This window comes from Notamacropus eugenii, chromosome 2 (genome assembly GCF_028372415.1).
Source record: "Notamacropus eugenii isolate mMacEug1 chromosome 2, mMacEug1.pri_v2, whole genome shotgun sequence".
NCBI lineage: Eukaryota > Metazoa > Chordata > Mammalia > Diprotodontia > Macropodidae > Notamacropus > Notamacropus eugenii.
In genome coordinates this window covers 515030709-515055545 of record NC_092873.1, presented here as the reverse complement: position 1 = coordinate 515055545, position 24837 = coordinate 515030709, and the positions used below count along the sequence as shown (strand labels likewise).

Genomic DNA, 24837 nt, shown 5'->3' with positions numbered 1-24837 from the left:
GCCCCCAGAGGCTTAGGTTAGGGTCACTGGCTCTGAGTCATATGGGTAATAAGGAACCGAGCCAGGACTGGAACCTAGCTCCTCTGTCTCTAAAATCATTGCCCTCTTTCACTGGTCCCACTGTTTCTTAAAGGTCCTTTCCAGCTCTGCCATCCCATGATTCCATTCAAGAGCCTGAGGGCTCGACTTCTCTGTGATTTCAGGGTAATTGATACCTGCAGGATTAGATTAAAAACTGGGGCAACCAATGGGTGCCAAAATGAGAATTCCCCACCTTAGCATACCTGTTGGGGGGGTGAACAGCCCCTACTGGAACACCACCTAGCCCAGACCTTTCCCTGAAGCATGACCTTGACTATCAATTTCCCTCCCCAATGCCTGGCACAATCCCTGGCACAGAGAAGGTGCATAAAAATTGCTGATTGTTGCCTCACCCATACAATGAGGGGGTTAGATTTTAAAGGTCCCTTTATGTGCTAACAGTTTGTGAGCCTATAAACCTCCCATGATGGGGAACTCTACTATCTAGACTTACAGGGCAGTTCTAATTATCCAACTGGGCTGAAATCTGCCTCCTTGTCAAACCCTGCCAGGCTTGCTGGCGTCACGCAGGATCAGCTCCCTTCCTCTCCAGTGGAGGTGAGAGAACCTAGCTGGTGGTCCAGCTGCTGCTTCTCCTTTGTTTTCTCTGTGACCACAGGCAAGTCATCTGGGCCTCAGTTTCCTCACCTATAAAATGGGAGGGATGGGGTTGAAATGAGTGATCTCTCAGCTCCTTTTAGGGCTAAAATCCAGGTTCTGTAATAACCTCTCCATTGTTTGGAGAGTGGGCGTGTGTTCTAAAGCTGTGAATTCCCTTCAGCTCAGTGCCAAGAGCTGCCACCTTCTCTCCCCATCCTCTGGGTTTCCGGAGGTACTCACAGCCAATTGCCTTCATCTTACTGGGATGGAGGGTAGGGGGGAAGCTCAGATGTAAGTGGGCTCTTTCCCACACTTGCAACTCATTAACCCACCTGCCCCAAGGGAAATACTTCACATTCCCCAGCTGGAAGGACCCAGAAACACTTAGCCTGACATTTTATAGTTAACCCTTTGGGAATGGGAAGGGTGCAAAGACGAGAGAGAGAACCACAGTGCAAGAAGACAGGGTTTTGAAGCAAATGGAAGATGTTGGAGAGCACTGGACTCAGAATCAGCAGGACTCATCTTCATGAGTTCAAATCCAGCCTCAGACGCTTTTTAGTTGTGTGACCCTGGGCAAGTTATGCGACTCTGGACAAGTCATGGGACCCTGCTTGCCTCTGTTTCCTCATCTGTAAAATGAGCTGAAGAAGGAAATGGCCAGCCGCTCCAATATCTTTGCCAAGAGAACCCCTAATGGGGTCATGAAGAGTCGGATATGACTGAAATGACTGGACAACCACAACAAGGTGTCTGAGCTAGAAGGGATACTAGAACATGGAATGTCAGAGGTGGGCAAGCCCTTAGGACAGAGTTTCAGAACCAGGAGGGAACTTAGAGCATTGAATGTTAGAACCTTTGACATAGTTTAGTAAAATATCCTCTTTTCACAAACGGGAAACTGAGGCTCAAGTTAGGGAAGTGACTTGCCAAAGATCACAAAGCAAGCTGGTGACAGGAGTAAAGTTAGGTTCCAGGTTTGCAGGGTTCTTTCCCCAAGGTCACATGCAGATGGATATTCTAATCTGGAAACTGCCAGCTCCCGGGGGAAGGGGGCAGGGCAGTAAGGGGAGAGGCGGAGGGGGGGGGGGGGGAAGCAGGATTGGAGAATCGGGGAGGAGAGGTCATGGTGGTGGTGGTGGGTCATGTGTCTTCTTGTTCGGCAGGAGGAATCAGTGGTCCTGACCTCATTTCAGTTCAAGAAGCATTTATTAAGCGACTACTATGTGCTCAGTTCTGGGGATACATGGGAGATAAAATCAGTCCTTACTCTCAGCAAAAATCCCTATTATAAGGACCAGGGGACCCACCAGAAAAAGGAAAAAAAAATGATATAACAGAGCACAAGACTCAAAGGAGTTGGTCTGCTCACTAGTGGAATGCCCTTCAGTAAAGCACTTACTTTCTAGACCCCTCCCAGCCCTGACATCCCTTGTTCTCAGGCCCCTCCCAGCCCTGACATCCCTTGTTCTCAGGCCCCTTCCAGCCCTGACATCCCTTGTTCTCAGGCCCCTCTCTGCTCTGACATTTCCTGCTCTATGACCCCTCCCAGCCCTGACTTTCCCTGTTCTCAGGCCCCTCCCAGCTCTGACCTTCCCTGTTTTAAGGGCTTCTACACTGTGTTCTCACCCACAAAATGAGGGAGTTAGATTTTAAAGGTCTCCCCAGCTCTTCCATACTGATTCTCCTTTGTTGTCTCTATTAAACTGTTAACTCCATAGGAGAGAACTATGTCCTTCTTCATCCCTTCTAACATGCCTCGTACCCTTGACCTTGGAGAAAGGGGTTACTTAGATAACATCTGATGGTTTATTGTGGATGGATTTGTAGGCCAACCTCATTGTCCTGAATCCTTCTCCTACTCCCTCTGTGCCTTCCTGGGCCCAGGAGCCTGCTCTTTTCAGGCTTCTTTGGTAAAGGGTTTGCTGACTGGGGCTGTCCATTCCAGGTCAATGACAGTGCCTGGGGCCCGTCTCTCCTCCCTCCATTCAAATAAGGTTCTAGTACCTGATAACAGCTTCTTCTGGCTGCTTTGACTTTTACAACAGCCTAGGGAGGGCAGAGATGATTGTCCTCATTCTACAGATGAGGAAACTAAGGCTGAGAAGCGATCTGTCCCAATCTTCTCCTTCTACCTGTTTTGTCTCCTGGGGGTTGGTGGGGAGAGAGTAAGGAGCCATAGTAGGGACGTGGGGTCATAGAGATGCTGAAGTCTGCCCCCAGACTCCTGGGGTAGCTTCTTCTATGGAAGGCCACTCAAGTACCCAGGCACCAATAAAAACAATCCCTCTCATCTCTATTGTATTCTAGTTTACAAAATTATTTTCTGATTCATTATCTCATTTGATGCTCCTAACATCCACCAAAGACCTATAGAATAGGTACTAGGAGTCCCATTTTTCAGATGAGGAAGAAACGAGAGGTGAAAGCATTTGGTCCCAGTCACACACTGAGTCTGGGGCCCACTGAGGACCCAGACCCAAGTCTTACTTGGACTTGAGCCCAAACATCAGCTCCTCTTGACTCCTGTTAGCCTTTACTGAAGGTTGTCTCTGGAGAGTGACAGCAGCCAGTCTGGACTTATACTCCTCCATTTGGGTTCTTGGTCAGCCTCCACCCAGTGGGCAGCAGCAATGGGGCATCCAAGGAAAGAACTTGGTTCAGGCTGAGTTGTCAGTCACAGGCCACAGGCATCAATGCTCTCATAGCTGGGTGGGGGGCTGACCCAGGCTGTGCCTTGGTTTCCCCACATCTCTGGCTGGAGAGGCACAAGCAGAGCCCCATCAGATATGCTTCGGGTCAGTCCTACTGGTCTCATGCCATTGGCCCTGCTGTACGGGGGCGGTTCATTCTCTTCTTCTTCCTCTTCTGGTACAGGAGGGCTACAGGTCACGGCCATCTCATAGGTGGGGATTGAGGTAGATGACCAGCTACTAAGAATGGGGAGCAAAATGAGAGGGTGTTAGTGGAAAGAGGAGAAAAAGAGAGGGTTGGAGCTGGAGTCATAATAATACTCTCCTATTTCTATAGCCTTTTTACAGAGTCGGGTAATATATGTATGACTGATAGATTGAAGTTAGGAAGAGGGAAGGGCTTGGGGAGAGAGATAATGAGCTCAGTTTGGGGCAGACTGAGTTTAGATGTTACAGGACATCCAATTTGAAACATCCAGTAGGCACTTTGTGACATAGAATTGGAGGTCAGGAGAGAGACCAGGAGAGAGATCAGGAGAGACACCCAGATCTGCGAAGCATCTTTATGGAAATGGTCATTGACCATGGGAGTTGATGAGACCACTGAGAAGGAACATCCAAGAAGATAAGAAAGTCCAGGGCAGAGACTTTGGAGACACCCAGAGTGGCGAGTAATGGGCATGGTCCGGATGAAGAGCCAGCCAAGGAGACTGAGACAGTGATCAGAAAGGTAGAGGGAGAGTCACAAGAAAGCCGTGCCTCGAGGTCACAGAGAAGATGTAGGGGGACAAAAGGGACAGCAAGGTGGGATGCTGCAGAGACCTCAGGAAGGAGGAGGCCTGGGAAAAGGCCAGGGGATTCAGCAATGAAGGACTGGTGCCTCTGGAGAGGACAGCTTCAGTTAAATGATGAGGTTGACAAGCTTTTCAGAGGATTTGGAAGAGGAGAAAAGAGGAAGACGGAGCAATGGAGAGTGTTGACGGCTATTTCAAGAATGAATGAGCACCTATTAACAGCTCATCGTGTGCCAAGCGCTGCAGACTCAAATATGAAAACCAGACAGGAGTTTAGCCTAGGGCAGGAGAGAAAGCAGGGAGATTGTTGGGATCTCAAGAGGGCTTTTTTATGGATTGGGGAGACAGGCATGTTTCTAGGAAGTAGAAAGGAAATTTAGGGAAAGACTGGAGAGAAAGAGAAACAGACATACAGAGAGAGAGAGGAACTCTCTACATGAGATTCAGTCCCATTACAAGAAGAAAGTGCAACTGACCTTGGGAGTCTAGGTAACTAGATGGTCTCATTCGTGGTGTCAATTCTAATCCTATTTCTTCTATTTCTTCATCCCTCATTCACAAATGAGCAAGTTGACTAAGTGACCTCTGAGGTGTCTTCTAGATCTAAATTATACAGCCTGAAGAGGTGGGGAACTATGGCTGTGGAATGCAGTCTGATGGTTACGTTGAATTGTCTTGGGTTGGTGGATGATCTGGGAGTCATCTGCATGGAGATGATTAATTGAACACATGGGAATTGATGAGGTCACTGAAGGCAGAGGGAAAAGGGAAGAGGGCCCAGGGCAGAGACTTGGGGGACACCCAGTTAGTGGACATGGATAAAGATCCAGCAAAGGAGTCTAAGAAGGATGAGAAATGCTTATAGACACAAAAAATGAGGGAGTTGTCTGAAGGACCAATGTGGATACAAAAGGAACTTTCCAACCAACTTAGATTTTAAAAAGATGTCATCAGTTTTTTGTTTTTTTGTTTTTTAAGACAGAACATATATAGGCAAGGGCAAGTAACAGAGTATGAGTCCCCAAGCATGGTATAGTCCTGTAAGAATAGTGTCTGTATGTCAAAGCTCAGAATGAGCTGAGGCTGGCAAAGGATACTAAAGACAGTGACAAAGGTTTGACTCTGTTGGCCAGATTGTGGAATAGAGAAAGATGAAAGAAGGGACAGGCTCTTGGATGTAGTGATGGGGTGAACAGGATGACATCGCTGAACAGTAGAGAGAAGACAGTTATTCCACTGAAGTTTTTTCCTGTTTTCTTTGCCAATGAAGATTATCTATGGATTAGAAAAGGCTGAGCAAAAATGGCCAGCAGGGAAACCTATGATAAGAGTGCTAGCGCCTACCTGCCCTCCATGAATTCAAGTCACCAGGCCCAGAGGAATGACAGTGAAGGGTCCTGGAAGTATGGATGGATGTGGTTTCTGAGCAACTCTCAGTGATGTCTGAAGGGCCATGGAGGATGGGGGAGACATCCTGAGACTGGAGAAGGTCAAATGTTAGCCTGGTTTTCCATTGGAAAGGAGAATTATCTACAAACTCAACTTCAAATCCTAGCAAAATTCCAGAACCTATTATTAAATGGATGGTTAGGGACCAACTGGAGAGGGGACTGGTAATCAAAAAATGTCAGCCAGGGTTTCCTCAAGAGCAGCAGAGCATGCCAGACTAGCCTTTTTTCCTGTTTTGACAGGGTTACTAGTCAGGGGGATATGGTTGATGACATACAGCTAGTGTTTAGCAAAACCATTTGGTCAAGTCTCTCATGATCCCATTGAAGACAAAATGGAGAGTCATGCACTAGTCCAGAATGCATCCAGGCTCAACGACTGGACCCAATGGGAATTACTGAACCTCAGGATTGGACCCCAGGGACCATAGAGTCCAACCTGTGCCTACAAATGAGTCTCTTGTATAACAAAACCAGCTTTTTCTTGAAGCCCTACCATGAGGAGGAACCCAGGCCCTCTCAAGGCAGCCCACTCCATTTGGTGACACTGTTCACGATGAAGTTTTTTCTTATGCAGAAATTTGCCTCTTTGCCCCTTGTTCTTCCTTTGGAGGCTGAACAGGATCCCAGAAATGGAGAATTGGAAGTGACCCTGAAGGCTACCTACTCTGACCCATACCTGAAAAAAATTCCCACTAGAACATCCTAGGAGAGCCAGGGTGAGTGGATAGAACACTGAACTTGGAGTTAGGGAGACACAAATTCAAATTCTGACTCAAATCACACCTGGTGTGATCCTGGGCGAGTCATTAAACTGCTTGCCTCAATCTTCTCATCTGTAAAAGGGATAATAAGAGTGTCTGCCTCCCAGGGCTGTCGCGAGGATAAAATGAGATATCTGTGATGTACTTTGCAAACTTTAAAGTGCTGTATAAATGCTTAGCTACCATCATCATCATCATTCTGACAAGTGGTCATCCAGCCTCTGCTTAAAGAGAAGCAGGAGAACTCTAATCCCCCATAAGCTACTTGGAGACATCTAGCCTGTCTCCCTATCGCTCCATGGTAAACAAACTCTCAGAGCCCTTTCCCATTCTCCTTCTGGGGGCTCAAGCCAGGTTAGTGACACTCCTCCTAAAGTTTGACCATACACCATACTGCACAGAGGGTCTGGCCAGGAGAGAGCATTGGAGAATGGTCAAGCACCTCCCCAGGTCTGGACATTCTATTTCTCTTGACACAGCCCAGGATGGCAGAGATCCTCCAAAAAGCCCTGTTCAGATGTATCCCTGGCTTCTCCAAAGCTATGATAGACCAGAGTACAAGACCAGGGAGGCTCTACCATGCTGCAAAGGCCTTGGATATGGTCCAGGCACCCAAATGGGTCTGCTTCCTGAGATCAGCCTATCTGGGTACAGAGAGATTCATCACCAGTCTGTTGGTGACATCCGTTAGCCATGGCAATCCATGAAGATTTCATTAGCTTTCTGACAGCCATATCGATTAATGATTCCTATGGAATTGACAGTCCACCAAAGCCCCCCATATTGTTGGAAGCTCAACTACAGTCTAGTCACCTTCTTGCACCTTGTCATTATAAAATTGATTTTTTTGGACCCAAGTGTATGAACTTCATTTGATGAGATTCAGTCCATACTGTCTAGGCTGTCATGCAACGTTGAGACCCTGACTGTCATCGAGTGGGCTGGCTTTCTCTTCTAGCTTTGTGGCATCTGCAAATTGGATTTCCTGCCATCCATACCTTTATTCAAGTCGTTGATAAGATGATCAATACCATAAGGCGGAGCATACTCTACTTCCTCAGAAACTGCTAAGTAAGTCAGAATTGCCTTTGCTACTGTAAAAGGTGTGGGATTCCATGACCCTATGGTTCTACTCAGGACCCCACCATAGCTCCCTTCCCAGCTCCTTCATACCGACATAAATTGGTCTCACTCCATTCTGCCTGATCCTTCTACTGTGCCATCAGCAAGCCCTTTAACAAACTGCCCTTCAGAGTAGATGTGGGTCTCTCTTTCCTTGAAATGAATTTCTGTTTCATATTTATTCATGGATGTACATGCTTTCCCCCCAATAATATGTAAGCTTCTTGAGGGCAGGCATGGTTTCAGTACCTGAGACAGTGCCAAGCAAATAGTGGGAACTGCCAAAAAGCTAAAGGAAATGCAATGGAATGCACAGTTTAACTCGAGTTTTAAAAACAAACACATCTTGATATGATAGCTCTGGATGTGGCATCTTCATTCCAGTCACTGCTGGGCCACTGAATCATTCTGTGGCTCTGGATAAATGAGATCTCTCTGGGCTGTCAGGTTTTTCATCTACAAAATGGCAGAGTTGGGTTCTTAAGTTGGGAATCAGTGATTTTATTTGAAAAAATAGCTTGACAGTTGTATTTCACTAGAATTGGTTTCTTTTGTAGTTCTACGTGATGTCATGAAATGCATCTAAAAGCATCATCTGGAGAATGGGTCTGCTGGCTTGACCAAATAGTCAACGGGATCTTTCATGTCACATGAATGTAAAAAACCCTTGGTCCAAGATGATTTCTAAGATCTCATTTTACTCTAATACAGGGAAATAGATTTAGAGCTTGAGAAGACCTTTGAGGTCCCTGGCTCCAATCCCCTCATTTGACACACAAAGAAACTGAGGCTCAAAGAGGTTGTGACTTGTCCCCTCCATAAGACTATGAGCTCCATAGGAGAACCACAGTGCCTGCCACATTTATGGTTGTTGTCCAGCTGATTTCAGTCATGTTTGACTCTTCATAACCCACTTTGGGGTTTTCTTGGCAAAGATACTGGCCTGGTTTGTTATTTCCTTCTCCAGCTCATTTTATAGATAAGGAAACTGATGTCAGCAGGGTTAAGTGACTTGTCCAGGGTCACACAGTAAGAATCTGAGGCAAGATGAGTCTTCCTGAGTCCAGACTCTGAGCTCTATCCACTGTGACACCTATCTACCCGTCCTGGCACATAGTAGGTACTTAATATTTACTGACTGACTTGTCCAGGGTCACACTATCTGAGTGTGGAAGACAGTATCTGAGATAGGGATTTGATCCCATATCTGACTCTGGGCTTTCCACAGGTTTCTCATGAAGGACAGCCCCAGGTCAGCTTGGTCCCCAGGCTTTCCCATGAATTCTCTTTGTCCTGGAAGATGGTTTCTGGCTAAAATACAGGAGTCCCTCCAGAAAACCTCAAACAGGACCTGGCCACTGGGTTCATTTGCCCCTCCCTGCCCTTCTGGGAAGCAGCCTGGCACCAAAGCCCTTACTGACTGTGCTGGTTTGTATGCAGGGATCTGGGAAGAGGCCCAGGCCAGATGGCTTTAGATGGGGGTTGGGGGGGAAGAGGGGGAGAGGAGGAGCACAGAAGGGAAATTAACTCAGAGGATATGGGTCTGGATCCTGGACCTGGGAGAAGGGGGAGCAGAGAGAGAGTGCTGGTCCACAGCCAAGCATAGGAAGGTCATAGAAAAGAACCAGAGAACATTATAGACGGCAGAATGTCAGAGCTGGGAGGGGTCTTAGAGCAGGTAATGTTAGAGCTGGGGGAGGCCTGAGGATATAAAATGTGAGAGTTAGGAAGGATTTTGGAACAAAGAAAGTCAGTGTGGACTGATTTCCCATAACTCTTTTGCACATACTCAGTGTTCCAGTCTAATTTGCTCTAATCCCAGGACATAAGACTCCATCTCCCTTCTCTGGACCTTTGCACAGGTTGTCCCCCACACCTGGGATGCCCTCCCTCCTCATCTCAAGAGCCACTTCTCCATGAGGCCTTCTCTGATCTCCATCCCCCCATCCTCAATCCCCACAGAAATGCCCATACAGTTTGCATTTACTTCTTTGTGCAGTTTTCTCTCAGTAGAATGGTCTGTCTTGGAGCATGGGGCTGTGCCAGTTTTGTCTCTCTGCCCCCAGTCCCTAGTCCAGAGCAGGCACTTAGGAAATGCTTATGAAGGAAATTTTTCCTTCCCAGCAAATGTCTGGGGCCGCCTCCTCCGGGAAGCCTGCCCTGACTGAGCCAGCTGTTCTGCCTTAGATCAGGTGCTTGGGGTTGGGTGGAGATCAGGGAACTCTAGACTTGCCAGGAACCAGAATTGGAGCTAAGTCCGTTAGAATGTAGCCACTCCCAGCAGGGGATCTGTTTTGTCTTATGGGGCTTGTTATGAGTTTTGGTTACCTGTGTGTGTGTGTGTGTGTGCGCGCGCATGTGCGTGTGTGTCCTCTCCTCTTTTCTGGTTCCTCTATCTGTGTCTCTCTCTGTCCTTGCCTCTTCTCTAGTTCCTCTGTCTCTGTCTGTCTGTCCTCTTCTCTCTTCCTCTTCTCTTCCCTCTCTGTAACTTCTCTCTCTCTTTCTCTGTCTCTCTCTCTCCATCTCTCTTTCTGTATCTCTCTCTGTCTGTGTCTGTCTGTCTTCTCCTCTTCTCTATTTCCTCTCTCTGTCTCTCTATCTCTCTCTCTGTCTGTGTCTGTCTTTCCTCTCCTCTTTTCTGTTTCCTCTCTCTGTCTCTGTCTCTCCTTCATTTAATAGGGAAGGGGAAAGAGGTTGGGCACAAGGAAGCCAAAACAACAAAGAGTCAGCCGTGGAAGGGAGTTTTTGAAAACAGACAGGAGGGAGACCAGAGGGAATGAGAGACAGGCCAGGCAGCTCTGACAGCTACACATTGAATTTACTGTGAACGTTAAAAACAAAGTTCAGTGATCCATAAAGAAGGCACTGTCACTGAGGGAGATAACCACAATCTTTGTCATATGTGCAGTGTTTTAAGGGTTACAACATGCTTTCTGCACGTCTTCCTTTGATCCGTGCCACCCTGGTAGGTAAGTGCTAGTTTTGTCTCTCCATTTTGGAGATGAGGAAACTGAGGCAGTGAGAAAAATTGAGAGAAGTGACCTGCCCAGGGCCCCACAGCTAGTATGTGCCTAAGGTGAGATCTGAATCTGGGCCTTCCTGACTGTAAGTCTAGCATTCCCTCCATGACCTCAGGTGTTCTGAGGACCAAGAAGCTTCTTAAGGGGTCCCAGGGACCATTGGGTGAATGACTCTTTTATCTTGTGGATATCTTCCCAGAGTCATCATGTCAGGGAAAAAAGCATGAACTTGAGAGACAATGACTTAATACTGCTAAAAACATTAGGCACCAAAGGTTTCTTTATAGGATTGTTCTTTTTTTTTAAAGAAAGTGGCCTGTCCATTGTGGTGGCATTTGTCTCTATGGCTCCTCATCTAGGTTCAGGCCTTCAGTCTTCCAGATTACTGAACTCTAAGTTTCTAGCATCGTAGGAAAGGTCGTATGTTTCTAGAGTAACAATAACAGTAGCAGTCATTAGCACTGAGGATTTCAAAGTGCTTTACAAATGCCATCTCATCTTACCCACAACATGACCCTGGGGACTGGGTGCTATCATTATCCGCATTTTACAGACAAGGACATGGAGGCAGATGAGGCTAAGTAACCCACCCTGAGTTACACGTCTGGACCTTGCATCTCTCTGTGGGAGGTGACTGTCTGCCACCTTCTGTCCTCCCCAGATCTTCAGCATGGAAGACCAAGAGGGAAGGGGAGCGGGGTGGCCCCCAAGGGGCCAACTGGGGTCAGGTCATAGGAGGGGCAGTGTAAGGGGAGCCTAAGAGGCTGGTCTGTCTGGGGAGGTGGTAGTGAGCTCCTTGCAGGGGAAGGAGCTGAATGTGAGGGAGCGGCTGGAGTGGACGCCCTCCAAGGGTCTTACTGTACAGTAACATGATTCTCTTCTCTTGTTAAACATCGAGTTTTTTAAAAAATAACTTTTTATTTATATTATTTTCATTTTCAAATATATCCTTTCACTTTCCACCCAGCCAGAGAGCTGGCCTTTGTTGTTGTGTTTATCGTTTGCTGCTGAAGAAGACCATGCCATCAGAGAAATGATGATATGACTTGCACTTGACTTTGTTTTGAGTGAGGGAAGGCTGTGCAGGTCACCAGCCTCACTTTCTCTTCCTGAGCCGTCTGGGTCCAGTCATCATTAGAATGACTGGAGATGACCCAGGATGCAATGGGAGACCTTGACCCCTTTAGGCCAAGGCCTATTCGGTACTCACTTAAGGTGAGGGTATTCAGTGAATAGGCCTGTTTAAAAAGTAGTCAGGGGATGACCCCTTTAATGAGGCAAAGAAAAATAACTAAATCAGGCTGAGAGGGAAACAGCAACAGTTACTACGGATAATCATTCCTAAGGCAGGAGGGTCCAGAAAACAGCCCTTCAGTGGAGCTTGGGCAGGGGTCTAGTGTGTTACAATCTATGGGCTGCAGAGTGCAGTAGGTTTAAGGTTTTGGGAAAGGAACGGAAGGGAAAGGAAGGGAAGGGAAGGCTCTAGCCAGTAAACCCCAAGTTAACTGGGCATCCTCTGACCATCCAAATTTACCTTCCTTTGGATAGGAGAAAGAAGGGAGGGGGAAACAAACAGGAGAGGAGAAGCTGAGTTACCTAGCTAACTGGCCCTTGTAACTAAGACAAGAAAGACAAGGGACAAGTAGGTCAACAAAATTAATCAGTCCATTAACTGTCTACCTGCCACCTCTGTGACCTTGTCATTCCCCGCCCTGGGCCTCAGTTTCCTTCTCTGTAAAATGGTCCTTCCTGCTCCAACCTCTGTTCAGTGACTCATCCCTATTCATTTATAAGGTGTGCATGGCCCTTCACTAGGCCCTCTGGGGAGAACAAATGTAGAGAAGCTGACTTTTTCACTCCCTCCCCTTTTCCTTTTCTTTTCCCCCATTCATCTTTTTGCTCTCAAGGCTGCCAGAGAGTCCTGGTTAGGAGTTGGAGGTATGGCATCTAGTGTGGGCTCTGCCGTCCTCCTGTGCCCCACTGAAGAGGTGTCCTCCACTTTCTGGGGCTCAGTTGCTTTCTTTGGAAAACGAGGGGGTTGAATCAGATGATTTCTAAGCGCCCTGCCAGCCTGGACGCCTCGCCTCCCATCCTGCCCCCCAGCTTGGCCTGCCCAGTGACAGCTCTTCAGAGCCGAGGGAGCTTCAGAGACACACTGACCTCTGAGGTCCCTTCCCTCGAGAAAATCTGAGATCTGAGGAAATTGGGACTGAACGCTGAAAACCTGGTCTTGGAGGCTCTGGAGTCAGAGAAGGTTTGAGCTTAGATTCTACCTAGTCTGACTACCTCCTTTACAGGTGAGGAAACTGAAGCTCGAGAGGAGAAAAAACTCCCTCCACCCCCAAACCATATAGTAGTCAGTAGGAGGACCAGGACTGGAACGTTCTCAGGTCCCTCTCAGCACTCTCATTCTCTGTCCTATGGCTCCTCCCAAGTCTGAGATTTTCTATTCTAAGCCTCTGACATTCTTTTTTCTCTGGTGTAAGATCTCTCTCAGTTCTAAATATGTTCTAAGGTCCATCCTAGCCCTGGCATTCTATGCTCTAAAGTCTCTCTTGTGCTCTAAGATCCTCCCTAGCCCTGGCATTCTGTGCTCTAAGGTATTTCTCAGCTCTGACATCCCACGGTCTCTAACATTCTAGATTTTCACTGTAACATTCTAATGCTTTACCCCAATGCCCAGCCTATCCCAGCCCCCTGAGGTTGCCCGCTGACTGACCACTGAGTGAGAATAGTTTGAATCAATTTCAGACACCACCAAGAGCTGAAGGTGACTATGGCCCTGCCTGGACATGACTGTGACCCGGGGCTCTGTTGGGTAAATATCAGACTATGTACATAACAACAGTTCTCTCTTTCTCTGATATGCAAGTAAGTGGAAGGTCATGTCCAAGCTGGTCAGCTGGGACCTAGAACTGTTCACTGACCCAGCAGGTAGAGGCCACATGGAGGCTGACCAGGTGAAGAGAGTCACAGAAGATGAGAAGAGCCTGTCACCCAACCTGGGCTTGTTGTCATTGAGTCATTTGGGTCGTGCCTTTGTGACCCCATTTGGGATTTTCTTGGCAAAGATAGTGGAGTAGTTTGTCATTTCCTTCTCTAGTTCATTTGACAGATAAGGAAACTGAGGCAAACAGAGTGAAGTGACTTGTCCAGGGTCACACAGCTAACAAGTGTCTGAGGCCAGATTTAAACTCATGAAAATGAGTCTTTCCCACTCCAGACCCAGAACTCTGTGCACTATGGCATCTCTAGGGACCCAAGCTTGGGATTTGGGGACATCTAACAATATTCTCAGTTCCTGAGAAGGCTTTAATTAAAGGTAGTTTGCAATAGGCAACACAAAGAACCACACTTGGAATCAGCAAGAGATGAGTTTGAATCTTGCCCCAGACACTTACTAGCTGAGTGACCCTGGGCAAGTCACTTGATATCTCATCTTCAGCTGCTCATCTGTAAAACGAGAGGGTCAGACTAGGTGGCCTGCAAGGCTCCACCGAACTCAAAACCTGTGATTCTCCCCACAATATTCCCTTTTTCCTCATGGAGTGAAAAGCCTGGTCACAAAGAAGAGTAAAACTCACCCTATTGAGGGAGGGGCAATGGGCATGAAAACATGGTCACGACTCTCATTTGTACAAATCTCAGACTCTGACTGGATTCGAAGGCTGGCACACATCCTCAGCCTGCGTCTGCAAGTACACACACACACACGCAAGGTGTGGACATACATGTGCTTATGCACACACATGCACAGTGTACATACATACACTCCAACATTCACACACATACAAATAGTAACTCCCCTGTGATACTGGACAAGCTGCTTTGAAGATCTCCGTGCACGTCTGTCTGTTTGCATATCTAAGAGAAGGCTGGACCAGCCCTGGGTCCTTCACCTTTTTTGTTTTGACATTCAGGCTCCTGAAACCTATGGGCCCCTGCACAGAATCCTGCTTTTGAATTCATGATATAAATACAGAGCACTATGAAGCGAATGAATTCTAGTGAAATGTAGTTATCCAAATCTTTTTTAGAAAAGGTTCCTCTTTCCAGCTCTACATCGGTGACCCTTTGAGGCTGGAAACAAGGGTTAGGTATTAGAGATGTGTGCCATTTCCTGCGCCAGCTTATTTTTCAGATTAGGAAACTGAGACACACACGTGATGTGACTTGCCCAGGGTCACACAGCTAGGAAGTGTCTGAGAGAGGAGCCTGTGGGTTGGGGGGCTAGGAGGAGAGGGGGCAGTGATGAGGGGAAAGGAAGCTGCAAAGGTAGCCTGGTCCTTCCATCTTCTGATTCCTCTTGGACTCATTGGGCCCAACCCATCTGGATCTTTCCCTCCAGGGCTCTGGGTGGCCACCCAGGATGGCAGCTCAGAATGGGGCTTTGAGGCCTTTGCACTATCACTTCCTAGTTAGAGGCAGCCTGACCTTAAGCTATAAAATGACAGCCATTGGGTTAGATAATGGCTCAAGTCCCTTCTAGCTTAAACTGTGTGGGGCCTCTCCAGGGGCTCTGGCCTGAAGTACAATCCTCACAGCAGAGAGGCATCATGGGGTGGCATATTTAGATCTCTAAGGGGCTTCAAAGATGAAGAAACTAAGGCCAGGGCTGCAGTGACTTGGACTAATTGTGCCTTCTAGGGCCTCATGGCTGCCTCATCAGCCATATCCAGCTTCCTGGCTATGTCACTCACTAACTGTGTTATCTCTAAAAAAAAAAAATCACTTTCCAGTCCTATGCCTCAGTTTCCTTCTCCGTAAAATGGGGATGATCAAACAAAAGCACAGGATAGCACAGGATAGAAAACGTACCTTACAGTCAAAAAGACTTGTCTCATACTGACTATGAGACCCTGGGTAGGTCACTTAACCTGCTGGTGCCTCAGATCTTCATTAGAACCCCCAGAGTTCCTTTCACTGATGAAACTGTGGCTCCTAACCAAAACAATAGATGTACCCTTACCGCCTAAGGCGGGTGCTGTGAGGATCAAATGAGAGGATTGTAAGGTCTTAGAAAATGGTAAAGGATTACCCAAGATTAGCTCTCCTCTTTAGTGCTAGATAAGGAACCCTATGTTAATAACTGATATTCACACAGCACTTTAAAGTTTGCAAAGTCCTTCAGATCCATCATTTCTCAACAACTCAGAGAGGTAGGAACTAGAAGTGTTATCACCCCCATTTTACAGATAGAGAAACTGAGGCCCAAACAGGCACCATGGCTTATCCAGGGTAACGCAGTAAGGGAAGGTCAGAGAATGAGAAACCAGGTCTCCCTGATTCCAACCTAGACCTCTGCCCACCATGCCACCCTGTTGTGCTGAGTGCTCTTCTCCCCCTCCCTCTCCCAGCTTCCCACCTGGATACTGGCCACAGAAACACACTCCCTGCTGCTTGAGCAGGGGCCACCCGGTCGCCAGGCCCACCCCATGCCCACCCCACACCACTGACCTGTAGCTCCACTTCTGGGAGGGCTCGGCTGTGAAGTAGCTCGGGTCCCTGGGGAGACGGCTGGGGTGGTATCGAGGGGCTGCCTGGACGTTGGCCTTGGCTGACCAGAGCAGGCCCCAGAGCAGGAGCATCCCCCCGATGCCGCAGCAGAAGAAGCTGACTGACCTCAGCAAGGCACTGGGGGGTGCAGTCGTGGGGGCTGGGGTGCCAGTCAGGGGGGCTGCCTTCCCAGGGAGAGAAGCTTTGGTCCCAGGGCTCAGAGAAGGCCCCATGTCGCCATCACTCCACCAGGCAAAGCAGAGCGTCCCGGTGACCAGGACCACCGCCCCAGTGATGGTCACTCCATAACGGAAAGATGAGGCCACCCTGCGGTCACAGGTCTGAACACAGAGAAGGGGGGGGGGGAGAGAGAGAGAGACAGGGAATGTGAAGAACAGTCTGATGGGGCTGTGTAGGCCAGCCAGGCTAACACCCCTATCTTATAGATGAGGAAAACTGAGGTCTGGGGATGTTTAGTGATTCACACAAGGTCACAGAGGGGGAGGCAAGACTCGCACCTAGGTCCTCCGACTCCAGTGCCATAGTGCCAATCAAAGACTAGACTGGACAACTGGAAATCAGCCCCTTGCTCACCTCTTCCTATGGGACATTGGGCAAGATATCTGCACTCCTATGAGAACCCACACTATTGTGAAGAAGGAATGAATGGGGAGCTGCCCAGAAGAGGATAAAGTGTGGTGCAGAGAGAATAAATTGGAGGTGCCATGATGGGTGGGTGGATGGGTCAGGGAGGGTAATTGTTTCAGGGCTATGGGAAGGAATGGTAAAAAAATATCAACATCTGGTGTTGACTGACACAGGGCACCAGGCAGAGCCGTAGAGCACCTAACCTGGAGTCAGGAAGACCCATCTTCCTGAATTCAAATCCAGCCTCGGACACTGGTTTTGTGACCTTGGACAAGTCACTTCACCCTGTCTGCCTCAGTTTTCTCACCTGTAAAATGAGCTGGGAAAGGAAATGGCAAACCACTCCAGTATCTTTGCCAGGAAAATCCCAAAAGGGGTCATGAAAAGTCGAATATGACTCAGAAAAGACTAAACAGCTGACTGGCACATAGTAGGTGTTTAATAAATGCTCACTGATTGTAAAGCACTTAATCTATGCTGTCTCATTTGATCGCCAAGAGACGTAGCCTTAGTTCAGTGAAAAGAGTCTGGGGACCTCGGTTCCAATCTCAGTCCAAGGAAAGCCAGTGGTAGAACAAGCCTCGTCCCATCTGTGGACCTCATTTCTTCCATCCAAACAATGGGGTGAGGGTTTGGACTAAATGATGTCCAAAGCTGCTTCTACCTCTAAATCCTAGCTTTTGTCTCCTGACTTTGCTTGGCGCAGGAGGACCCCGATGCCTGGGCTACGCTCCTCCTTGCCAAGTTCCCCTACAGCATCAGCATCTTCTCCCCTCCCAGCTTCTGTGGACCCCAGTGTCTTATGTGGGGAGCTTAGTGGTGAGATCCTGACCCTTGGAGGCAGGGGCCTTGGGCCCTGAGCTTGCTGCTATGGGTACCGTGCTGGGTGGACATGGGTACCACCCTGTTTTCTGAAAGGTACCCACTGCTTCCTCCAAGGGGAATATAAACTCCCGCAGAGCAGGAATTATTTCATTTTTTTGTCACTGAATCCCTTTAACTTAGTACAATGCTTGGCACACAGTAGGCACTAAATAAATTTATGCATGTAGCGCATGTGCGCGCACACACACACACACACACACACACACACGCACACCACAATGTGCCAGTAGAACAGACATTTAATAAATGTTTGCTAACTGGATTATCCAGTCCCCAGTTTCTTAACCTTGCTGTGTCCTGGACCCCTATGATGATCATCTGAAGAAGCCTAGTGACCCTTGCTTGCAATATGTTTTATGTAATCAAAGGAAATGCTAAATTTCAATTATAGTGTAGCACGAAAAAAATAAAAGTTGTGATTTTTTTTCCATCCCAATTCCAAGGCTTCTCTGGCCTTGAAAGTAGAGATATCATATGGTCAGTACACAGCTGTAGACTTGGGTCCCAGGTTAAGAACTCCTGATGTGGTCCAGATCGGAATCTTTTTTTTTACAGATCGGAAAAACTGAGGCACAGAAAGTTTTAGGAACTTACTTAAGGTCACACAGCCTGGGAGAAGCAGAGCCTCCTGACCCCATATAGGCACCTCTGGAGGCCAGCTTTGCTTGTGTCTGGGAGATGCTGCCACTCAATTTTCTCCCAGTTCTGCCTGACTCTGAGTCCCTCACTGCTTTAGGACTCCATTTTCCTTACTTGACCAGGATTCACCTCCATTCTCTAGCACTGTCCCCCTCCACGGTAAGTTTTCAAGCTGGGGAAAAGCTCCAGAATCAAAGGATAACGAGAAAGCTCCTTCCTTAGAACATAAAACATAACACAATCTAATTTTCTACATGGGGCCCCCGAGGTTGTTCAGGCCCATCATGGGTGAGGAGCTTGGCTCCCAGCTTCATCCTCAGACTAGGCCCCATTTTTTCGGTTGAGAGACTCTCTCAGCCAAGCTGAGGACAGAAAGCCTCCCTGCCAAATCCCAACCCCCAGACCCTAGATGTCCCAGCCTCCAGGCCTGGAATGCAACCAAAATGTCAGGCAGAGTGCAGAACCCTACTCTGCTTGCCCAGGCCACACTCCTCACTTCCAAAGGAGCAGGCTGAAAAACCCAGACCCCAGAATGCTGCCTGGCTGGGCCAGAGTCCCCGGGGGAGACTGGGCCTTCAGGAATGCCTTTTAACAAAGTCCAAGAGGGGAAAAGTGATGAATAGCCAGCCAGTGCCCTGGCACGGGTGAGTCACGGGCAGCTCTTTTCCACATCCTCTCCCCAGAATGTGGTATTGTCCTGGGAGAGATGGAGAAAGTCCCTCCACAGTTCCGGACCTTAACACAATGTGGGGATGTGCCTGGCGGGGGAAGGGGAGCCCAGGCTGGAATGCTGGGCATGCTGGGCAGCCTTAGGCTGGAGGGCACCTCATCCCAACTGGCTTCCTCCAGTACAGGAATCAGTAACTCAGAAGTGAGCGGGACCTCTTCAAAGCCACCCAGGTAAGGAGCAGACCTAGGATCCAAAGGCCAGCACCACAATTGCCACCCATCTGCCCTTCCCACTGTCTATCCTGCCTCTGAGCTCAGCCAGAGAGGAGCTCCCTCCACACTGGACATTGAACTAGAGGTTGGTGAGAAATTCCCGTTTCCTAGAGATGATCTAGACAAGTGATGAACAGAACAGACTCCTAGGATGCCAGAGCTGAGAGGAACCTTAGAACACAGAGGGTAAGAGCCAGTGAGAGCCCTGGACCAGAGAGTGCCAGAGGTAGGAGTGGCTTGGTAGGAGTGTCGAACCTGAGGTCGACACCAGGAGGAGGATTCAAATCCAAGTCCTTGATGTTCTTTTGCAGCCCTGAGAATGGGCTGCCGTGAGAGACGATGTGCTCCTCACTGGCCAAGCCCAAACAGAAGCAGGCTAAGTGTGCAGGGAACCCTCTAGAGGGGCCTTGAGTCCTGGGGCAGCAGAGGGGGCAGCCAGGTGACACAGGCTGCCACTGACCTCAGAGAAACCAACCTATTCCCATCCATCACCAAGACTTCATCAGGCACTGGGGAAGAGACCTGGCCTTGGAGCCAGAAGGTCTGACTTTGGTCTCTGCTGACTTTGTGACCTGGAGAAAGTCAGTACATTTCTCTGAGCTAGCTTCCCACTCTGTAAAATGGGACATGGAGGAGAAACCATGCCAAGAGTCCTGAGGGCCACCCCCAGTTATAATGTAGCTGCGCCCTTGGTGGAGGTCCAGCCGAGGACACTGAGAGGGAGCCATCAGATGGGTAAAAGAGGGTGGAGAAGGCCTATAGAGAAAGAGAATATGAACATGGAGCAATTAAAGACACCACAGGCTTCAAAGAGGTCATGAAGGGGGAACATGGAGAAAAGGCCATTGGATTTGGCAACCAAGGGGTCATGGGTCACTTTCTCCCCCAAATGGGGGGAATGATGAGGTCAGAAACCAGACTACAGGGGGTTTTATTCAGATGAGAGGTGAGAAGGTGGGGCCCTTTTGACTCCTGGTTCGTCAGGAGTCAATGCTCTTTCTCAGGTACTAAAGCTCCGTCCCCTGCTTCACAGCAGGTGAGACCAGTGAGAGCAGAGTGGGTGAAGGTCACCAGAACCTTCCTCCACTGTCCTCGGGACTCTCCTTTCTCACTGCCCCACCCAGGGTCCTCATACCTCCATACTTCTCTCCCCCAGGGCCACCTTTTACCCAAAGCTTCAGGCAGGACTCTGGGGCATGGGTCACCCTCACCCCACCCCAGTGGCCTCCACTGTCATACTGTCCTTCCCCTCTCCACTTATCTCCTCCAACGCCTCCCAAACTTCCCTTTGCCCAAGTAAGAGGATCCCTAAGGATGGTTCTGCATGGGGATTAGCTACTCTTTGGAGGGTTTAGAAATAGACAAATAGACTCTTTGCGCTTCCCCATCAGCCCCAGTTCCCTTAGAAATCCAGCTCAGACTGGAGGAACGGAGGATGGCTGTGAGGGGTGGAGGGGCTGTTCACTGGTCATGTGAGAAGAAAGTAAAGGAAGATTTGAGGCAGAAAACAGGGAAACACACAGGGAAACTGTTACTACCTGATTTCATTACGTTTACATTTGTACTACAAAAATCATGTCATCAAAGTGCCTGATTCCTGATGTGCCTGGTTCAGAAATCACCCTGTTCTTGGGTCCCCAGTGTATGTTTTGATGTTTGTGGTAAGAGTTAAGATAAGCATACAAAATACGAATATAAAATGCAAAATAGAAATGCATTTTTTAAAAAAGGACTTGGGATGTGAATCTCTCTCTCCCCAATTAGACTGAATTCCTTGATGGCCCGAAAGAGCCCCAGCTCTGGGCTTGGGTTCTAATTCTACCATCAGCACTTACTACCTGGGCAAGTCCCTTAATTCTCTAGGCTGAAAGACCTTGGCCAAGTCACTGAATTTCTCTGGGCCTCAGTTTCCTTCTCTGAAGATGAGGGCCTCTCTGGTCTCTTCAGGTCCCTTGGGTCTCTCAAGTGAGCATCCTGTGGTTACACACAGCTTCGTCCCTAACAATAATTCACCCTTCTTTAGTTTGCTGAAGCTTATGAAGTTCTTCCTTCACAATGCCCCTGGGGAGCAGACAAGGTAAGGATCCACATTCTCATTTGACATATGGAGGAAACTGAGGCCAATGACTCAGGCACTAACTCTAGTGCTGGAAGAGACCTCAGAGGCCATCTGATCTAGCTGTTTTACAGAGAAAGAAACTGAGGCACAGAGAAATTCAGCACCTTGCTCAGGGTCACACAGTGTCTGAGACAGGCTTTGAACCCAGGCCTGTGGGCGTTCCACCATGCTGTCCTTCCCCTCTGATCTATGATTCTATAAAACTGTCAGTGTTTTTGGATTCAAAGAGCCACAAGGCCCTTTCCCCATAGCAGACTGTCTGGGATACAATTAATCAAGACTGGGGAGAGTGGGTGTCTCTCTGGCAATGACCAAATCACCCCAAGGGTCCCAGTTCCAGGCCTTGCTCTTATCTCCATCCTTGACTCTGCCCCCTTACCTGAGCCATGCTGCTTTTTAAAGAGAGATGAGGTTGCAGGAAGGATTCAAGAGAATAGGGGAATTTATACTTATCAAAGGACCAACCATGGCCAGTCTAGGCAGGCTGGGCTGGGGCAGGAGTTTAAAGAAGCCTTGTTCCTGCGCTGGGGACAGGGCCACAATCACATCGCCGTCAGAAGCACCCGAAGAGGAGAACGATGCTCAGGCTGGACCAGATGCCTGTAACAGGAACCAATTGTTTGGGAGCTGCATTCCAGGACTGCCTGGTTCCCACCATTCATTATCCATCTCACCTACCCCCAGAGGAGAAGCCAGGTCCCTGGGACCCCTTTATCCCAGCTTTAAAGGGAGATTTGAGATGATGTGTGGCCAGGGACAGCCTCCACTTTCCTCCAACTCTCCTTTCCAACTCACACACTCAAATGGTCAGGGTTGGGACACGAGGAGTTAGAACAGAGGGTGTTAAAACTGGAAGCTTCACTAGAACCCAGAACTTTAGGATTGCAAAAGCCAATACAGATCACTGCTGGGAGGAGCACATAAAAGAACTGAAAGATTACAAAGAAGGTCACAGACACCTCCGCTGATCGCAGAATGTCAGAGACGCAGATTTAACTCTGGAAAGGACCTCAGACTTGGAATTTGAACCCAGGACTTCTGACTCCCGAGCCAGTACACTTCCCGAAGTACCAACTGTCTGCTTTAACAGAGCGATCGAGGGCAGAGGAAGGAAGGTGTCTTAGACGTTTAGAGCCGGGACGGTGAAGTCTCAGAAGGCAGAGATACAGAGTCAGGTAGGTATCTTAGAACCGGGACAGTCTGCACTGGGAAGAAAGGAGCTTTAAGAACCTAGAGAGCCAGAGTTGGGGGGAGATCGAGGGGGAAGGAGAGTCCCAGAACCTAGGGTCCAGGGGGCAGTATCTTAGAACACGGATGAAGAGGACCTAATACATCTCATCTCCGCCCCATTTTGCAGAAGAGAAAACAGAGGCACGGAGGGGAGGCTGTGGCACTCTGTCCCTTCGTACTCAGGGTAGAGGGGAGGCTCCGGAGCCAGTGCGAGATCCCGGGCCAGCCAGCCCAAGGCAGGCTCGGGGCCTGGAGCCGAGAGGAGGAGGCAAGGGTGGGAAGTGGGGGTCCCCAGGTCTCTGCCTAGCCCAACCCAGCCCCACCCAAGCTGCAGCCAGCGGGATTCCTGGCCGAGACGCGCCAGTCCTGCCCAGGGTCTCCAGCGATCCGCTCGGGCCACCAAGCCGCCACTCTGCGGAGCCTGTGGCCCTCCCACCGGCCCCCAGCGGACCTACTGACCTCTCGGAGCCTGGATCTAAGTCTGTCCGTCCAACTCCGTGGGTGGGTGGCTTCCTGAGTCCCCCGGGCTCGGAGGCAAAGCCTGTCCACCCGTCTGTCCCTCCGCCTGACTGTCCGCAGTCTGCAGGAGCTCCCTGAGAGTGGAGTGGGGCGGGGCAGGGGCAGGGGCCGGGGCCGGGCCGAGTCAGCTTCTTAAAGGAGTAGCCAGGGCTGACCCGAGCCCTGAGAGCGGCTGGGGCGGGGCAGGGGCCCAGGCATGATTCACCGCCCCACCCCACGCATGCACACATGCACACACATGCACCCACACACGCACCTCAGCCTGGGGCATGTGCCCAGTGATGGCCCCGAGCCCGCCCGGGCTCTGGTCTGGAGATCCCAGTCGGCTCATTCGCCCGCGGGCCCGGGGGCACCCCCACACACCCTCCACCAGCCACTGCCAAGGCCACGGCGGCCGAAAACTAACTCGGGGGCTCCGTAGGATCCGGGAACTCCTTCCCCTACCCTCCATCCTGCCCCAGGTCTCAGAGTCGGGAGAAGCCAACCTGCGATCCCCAGAGATCACGCATTCCACCCAGGGCTGACCCAGTCCGATCCAAGCCAAGCCCTATTTATTAATCCATCAGTCAGTCAACAAGCAGATATAAAGCCTTCCCTCAGTGCTAGGTTCTTGTGCTAGGCGCTGGGCACGCAGGGACTAAAGTGACGCAGCCTCTGCTCTGAAAGGAGATCTAGCTCCAGAAGTTCCTTGTCAAGTATTATGACTCAGTTTCCTCACCTGTAATATAGGAATCGTGGGGGACGGACTAAATATCGCTTGCCTCCCACTTGCCCGACACTGTGTATTATCTCCTTTGACCCTCACCACCAAGCGAGGTAGATGCTATTATTGGCTGATGGCAACAGAGGTTAGGTGACCTGCCCAGAGTCACACACCTATAGTAAGATCGAATTGGGACTCAGGGCTTCCTGACTCCAGGCCTAGTGCTCCATCCCCCCAGTCACCAGCTCACTCTGACTCCGGGCGTGGGTCGCTCCCATTTTTGTGGCACCTTACCGAGATTTTATGCCCAAAAATGAACACCTGCCCCGGCTGCACCCCCACCCCTTGTCCCACCCTGTTCCCCTCCACCCCTTGGCATCTGCAGCTCCCTTCTGGGCTCAGCATCTGACTCCTCCTGGAGGGACACCAGCCCTCTTCCCTCCAGCGGCTGATGCCCTTCTTATCCTGTAAGAAATGTCTTCACATTCATTTTGTTTGCTTCTCTACATACATAGTGTCTCCTCCCAATGCCTCCCACCTTCAACCGGGAGAACCTAAGCTCCTGTGGAGAGGAATTATTTCCTTTCTTGTCTTCAGATTCCCAGTGCCTGGCACCCATTAGGTGCTTAATAGATGCTGTGAGTAGAAGTGGAAACTGAGGATGAGATGAAGAAAGTATTTGGTGCTGAGGAAATGGTAGCTGGTATTAATGATAACAGAATTGGGAACTCAAATTTTAAAACCATCAGATCTACTAAAGATCATCCAGCCCAACTTTATTCTACCGATGAGAAAACTAAGGTCCAGAGCTGAGAAGTGGCTCCATGGATCGCACAGCCCCATGACTGCTCACTCAGGGCTTTGCCCACTGTACCACACTGCCTGAATGTCCTGAGTGACTGGCCTTCAGACAGACTATAAGCAGGGGAATGTTTGGCTTCCTCCTTCTGGATTGAGACCCCCCGATTCCAGTCATGGACATCACTGGAACAAGCGTCTCCCCAGCCTTGATTTTTCCACCCTTCAAATGGGTCTACAAAGAGCATTTAAACGGGAGAATTAGCCAGATGGTGTTCTTAAGTTTCTTAGAAATGCAGGTGAATGTGGGAAACAAAGCATCACCAAAGGCAGGGG

At 49.3% G+C, this 24837-nt stretch overlaps 1 protein-coding gene across 1 annotated transcript; it reads right to left on the bottom strand.

Moving 5' to 3' along the window:
• Positions 1-1871: 1871 nt before the first annotated feature.
• Positions 1872-23132, bottom strand: TMEM61 (transmembrane protein 61; the record flags this gene model as incomplete). Its single annotated transcript, XM_072649590.1, has 4 exons — positions 1872-3614; positions 14107-14214; positions 15980-16359; positions 22941-23132. Coding segments are annotated over 4 exons (936 nt in total), but the record flags the coding sequence as incomplete, so codon positions are not given.
• Positions 23133-24837: the final 1705 nt, after the last annotated feature.